We start from the raw sequence: 5,013 nt of genomic DNA on the forward strand, positions 1-5,013 counted from the left end.
GGAGCAGCATGAGCTCTGAATGTGCACAGTGGTGGACAGACTGTAACAGACACACTGTTTTTTCAGACTGCTTTAATGGGGGGACAGGAAAAGATGTTGGTGGTTAATATGAGTTATTCTTTAGGAACATCCGATGAACTTTTGCATGTTTTTATCAAAAACATTTTGATAAACAAGCTCAGTTTTGTGCCTCTCCATGCACTGTGGCAGTGATACCCCAGAGGGTGCCAAGCCCCCCCCAACCCATTTCCTAATTCACAGTAAAAATGCGATGAAAAAGTGCCATTGGAGGATCCCGGACAGAAGTTCTAGCTGAGTCCCAGATGACCAAAAAACTGAGAAAAAAAAAACCAAAATCTGTGAAAGGTCCTAAAGTCTGAGAAATGCCCTCAAATCCGAGGAACTTCCTAAATCCTAGAAACATAAATGGGCAAGTTGAGTATTCTTGCTTAAATTACCACTCAGAGTTAGAGTTTTTGGGGCTAAAGATGCCTATTTTTGGCCTGGACAGACAAAATTTAAAGTAGAATTAAACAAAAGAGAAACAATTCAAAACAAAAATAACAATAACAACCCCGACCAATGAGAGCAAATGTATTTCAAAGACTGTTAGCAGTAAACACAGAAATAATAGTAGTTATATTAGAATTAAACACCATCAAGACTGAACAAAAGCATAAATTAAGAGACAAATTAAAGACTAACTAAAGTAGATGAATTCACAGATTATAAAATGTGATATGGCCGAACGTTTTTGTTTTCAGGTCTGACTTATATCCAGACGAGAGGAGGAGGAGAAGCAGGCGGACACGAGTGTATCTGTATCCTTCAGCTGACGGAAGCCGGAGATATTTTCTACCAGATCCTCGAGCCGGATCAGCCGGACGCCTCCGGACCTCCGGCTGCAGACGACGAACTTCCAACAAAACGGACTTCTGAAGAAGCCTCGACTTCGGGGAGAAAAACAGCCAAACAGCTGCGTTCTCAGATGGTCGTCTCGGACACGTCGAGCGACGAGGACGTCATCGGGCCGACTCAGGCTCCGACCACGCAGAGGTTTGTGGCTGAAACACCGGAGAGGGAACAAAGAGCGCGGAGCACCGACTCCGACTCTTCCAAGGATTCAGAGTCCGGAGGGAGAGCTCGGCACCTGAAGCAGGCCGGGCTGCAGGTGGTCGTCAACGATGAGCTCGAGCCGGAGGGAGAGGGCGGACAGGCCGAAGCTGTGAACGATGCAGAGTTAAATAATCCTGAGGAAAACGTCAGCTCAGGTCCCGCCGAGGCTCCGGTGAAGCTCAGCGACGGCGCTCTCGTCACGTGGAAACACTGGCTCCAGAAACTGATGCGAAAGAGTCGAGGAAAAAAGCCCCGCCCACAGCGCCAGCGGCACCTCACGGTTGACAGCAGACACCTCGTCCGCCTGTGTGACGACAGAGCGAGAGATTCGGAGGAGGAGCGCGTGCAGAGCCTGAGGCGCGATCTGAGGGCGTGCATGACCGAGCGCTCGATGCTGGTCCACAGCACCGCCTCCGCGTCCCTCGGGGCTCAGGATGTGGTCGCGGTGCCGGACAGGGTGGACACAGACGTCTGGACGGATCAGATCAGCAACCGCCTGACAGTCTCCTGGCAGGGGGAGGAGGCGTGGCGGGCGTGGTGGGTGGACCATCTGGGGCTCAACACGGAGCAGAAGGTGGAGGCTCTGAGGAGGAAGAGGAGGAGGGAGAAGGAGGCGAAGAGAGCCTCCGGCCGCCGCCTGGAGCTGTCCGGGAGCTTCGTCTCGTCCGTCAGCTACCAGTCAGACCTGAACGATGTCTCCGATCTGTCGGGCTGGTCGTCTGCGGTGAGTCAGGGGGCGGTGTCAGACGCAGAAGACAAACTGTCCCGGCTGGACGGCTTTTCAGAGAGCGAGACACCAGGAGCCACGGCCCCGTCCACTCCGCTTCCCACGCCGACGCCGACACCGACACCTCAGAGCGTGAAAAGTAAACAAAATGACCAGCAGACGCCCAGCAGCTCCCGCGCCCTCGTCCTGTCCCAGACGCCAAAACCTGACCCCCCACCGGGCAATCAGAGGAGCAAGCGTCCAGCCGAGGACTACCTCAGCTTCCTGTTTGCATCTCAGGTAAGACGAAGGTTTGTCTGCAGTCACGTGTCACGTAGGTCAGACCCTCGGCTGAATAGCGGTCACATTTAGGGGCCGTTTACACGGCAACAGGTCTTGCATGACTGTGTTTCCACTGAGAGTAACCAGTAACCACGGCAACGAATGTTCAAAACATCAGCAGCTTTATTTCTGTTGCAGCCACCAAACTAACCGTCATTATGTCCAGTTAAAGGCGACGTAGGCGTATAATATAAACGCGAGCACCTTATATATGCGAGCGAACACGTGTGAGGGGTTTCTGGGAGCTGATAGTCCACGATTTCACAGAGGAACTGTGGATTCAAAACTTTGGGGATGATTCGCTCGACTTTCTCAGAGTTATGTGATGCAGTAACAGCTCCTAACTGTAACTCCTGCTGCATCATGAAGGAGCCGTTCATACTGACGAGCACGCAGACATGGCGTCATGTGACCTAGAAAAGCCCGAAAAGTGTTTATATTGCAGTTTTGCAAAATCTGGCTTTTTTCGATCACCTGGAGCGCCACCTCATGCCAGCGTAAAAACCTTTTATGCAATAAATGTGAGCTTTTTGTTTGTTTTTTTTAAATTGACGCGTTTCCATTCGGCGTATTTTATAGTTGCAATTTCTGTTTGCACATTTTGGGAGGGGGATGCTGTCCTGCTCTCTTTTTCTCTTTAACCCTAGTTTGTTTTTTGGGGACTGAAATTTAATCAATTCAAAGTAAATCAGCACTCGATAGGTAACTCGGTCGGTCCCCTTAAATGTAAAGTTGGAAACCCCAACAGTCAAACTAGGGAAGTTATGAGGAAATGGTCATCATCCAAAATCCTTTGAAAACACAAAATTATCATTCGCCTTTTAACTTTTTCTCTGACTGTTTGTAGGATGAACCCTCACAGCATGACGGTTATTTCCTCGAGGAGGGGAGCGGCATGCCACCTCGACCTGCGGCGTCCCCTCAACTCCGCAGCTCCCAGTCCGTCTCTCAGAGGAGCCTCAGGGTGGATCTGTCCCAGGACGCCTCCGTCTGGTCGGGTTTCTCTCAGTCCCTCTCCCAGAGTTCACAGGGTCGATGGGGACTATCGCAGGCGTCGCAGTCGTCGCAGGCGTCGCAGCCAAAGAAGAAGAAGTCTCGAATGGGATTTTGATTCATTCAGTCCATCAAACAGAGCAATTTTTTCGGAATACCGGACGTGTTTGTAATAACTCCGGAAAACAACAAACAAGGAGCAAATTTAGAGGAGTATTTTTCAGATTTTTGACGTCCTCTGCTGCCTCAGGATTTGTAAAATGGATTTATAAATCTGGGATTTTGCGAAAAATGAACATGGAAACTGGATTCAATGAAGAAGGATAAACTGAGTGCATACCGGAAGAGGATCCATCGCACTGAAGACGTCAGACTGACGGAGGAGGATCGACTGCAGGTTGGTTTGTTAGGACTGAATTTGTTTGTTTCGTCATTGTCCCTTTAGTTTACTGAGGCGACATACTCTGTGTGTGTGTGTGTGTGTGCGTGCGTGCGTGCGTGCGTGCGTGCGTGCGTGTGTGCATTTTTTGCCTTCACACTGCAGCTGACTGACCTGATGTCTCACTCTGTTACGTATTTGGCATTTGTCTCAGTCATCCCAGTCTGCCTCAGAGACGGGGTGAAGGGTAACTTTGGTATTTGTCATTTTGAACCTTATTTTCCAGTGTTTTTGTGTCTTATTGATTAATGGGAACAGCATTTTTTGAAACTGGTCCAGTATTGAGTGAGAGCGGCAGCTGGCAGCACTGAAACAGGCTTCAAAGTAACCACTCAGGGCTTTTTTGCACCGTCAGAGGCCACTGAAAGTGCTTAATTTTGGCGTTTACAGGCTCAGATTGGTATGTTAACTATCAGCCACACTGTGAAATAGAATACAATAGAATACTTTGTCATTGCACAATGTACTACAAAATGTCATTGGTGGAAGGTAAAAAAACACAAACAAAAGTTAAAAAACAACAGCAAATATTTACTTAAAAACAACAGTAATCAATAGTTAGCGTCCAGCCTTGATAATTGCACTCTTCCTAATAGTGTAAACACACTCGTGTTTGACCCATTGAAACCTGGATCATCAGGTTTCTTGTGCTGCGTTCAGACGCCTTTTACAAGCATTTAACCCTTTGAAAGCTGAACTAAATTTATATTTTTTCTAATTTTATAAATTAAAACATTGTCACAGGAAAAAAATGCATACATATTTTTTTTCTTTTCTAGGTCATTTTCTCGTAAGTTTTTAATTTATTTCTTGCTCAAACACTTTTAGAGGACGCAAATTGACAGTGCAAACATGCCCTGAGTGGTTACATTGCAGCCTCTTGCTAAATACTGACCAGTTTCTGTTTAGACACTAAAACAAATTACCAGGAAAATGACCAGGTTTTAAAAAAAAGTTAAAGTTTATAATGAGGCTAAATTACTCTAAACAGGAGAGATACACTGACTGGAGGCGTCAAAAGCTCTGAAAATTTGAATTTTTAAATCTTTTGGAATTTATTCATCCTGGGACTTTTCTGATTTGCCTAAATATCCGTTTATTATTTGGTAATAATTGTGACCCTGTGTATGACTGTGTTTTGTTAAGAGTTAAATATTTTCACAGAAAGTCTGCATGTCCTTCAGCTTTTCTCTTTACATGCTGTTTATCAGAATTTTGTATTTTTTACTGAAAATACACCTCGCTGACTGTGATAAATTATTTTTATACAACTTTTCTACACAGAACAGATTTAAATAAAACCATCCAAAGAAAATTTGGGTTGTAATTCATACACATTGGTGTATTTTTATAGTCAGTACATTAAAACTTGCATTTTCCTAAATTCAAAGACTTTCCAGGCCGAATTCTCCTTAAA

The 5,013-nt window shown here is 46.1% G+C and overlaps 1 protein-coding gene across 1 annotated transcript; it reads left to right on the forward strand.

Annotated features, from left to right (window-relative positions):
• The first annotated feature begins 478 nt into the window (after positions 1-478).
• On the forward strand, positions 479-3,618 carry LOC121964027. The gene is made up of 2 exons (XM_042514259.1): positions 479-2,122; positions 3,012-3,618. Exons 1-2 carry the CDS (start codon positions 989-991, stop codon positions 3,273-3,275), a joined length of 1,398 nt encoding a protein of 465 aa, XP_042370193.1. The 5' UTR covers positions 479-988; the 3' UTR covers positions 3,276-3,618.
• The last annotated feature ends 1,395 nt before the right edge of the window (positions 3,619-5,013 follow it).

This window comes from Plectropomus leopardus, unplaced genomic scaffold, assembly GCF_008729295.1.
Source record: "Plectropomus leopardus isolate mb unplaced genomic scaffold, YSFRI_Pleo_2.0 unplaced_scaffold13731, whole genome shotgun sequence".
Classification (NCBI taxonomy): domain Eukaryota; kingdom Metazoa; phylum Chordata; class Actinopteri; order Perciformes; family Serranidae; genus Plectropomus; species Plectropomus leopardus.

Bases quoted from the DNA above. Each gene is read 5' to 3' on its own strand.
- LOC121964027 (XM_042514259.1), top strand. From the start codon at position 989: ATGGTCGTCTCGGACACGTCGAGCGACGAGGACGTCATCGGGCCGACT. The intron at 2,123-3,011 runs GTAAGACGAAGG...GACTGTTTGTAG, and splicing joins GCTTCCTGTTTGCATCTCAG to GATGAACCCTCACAGCATGA.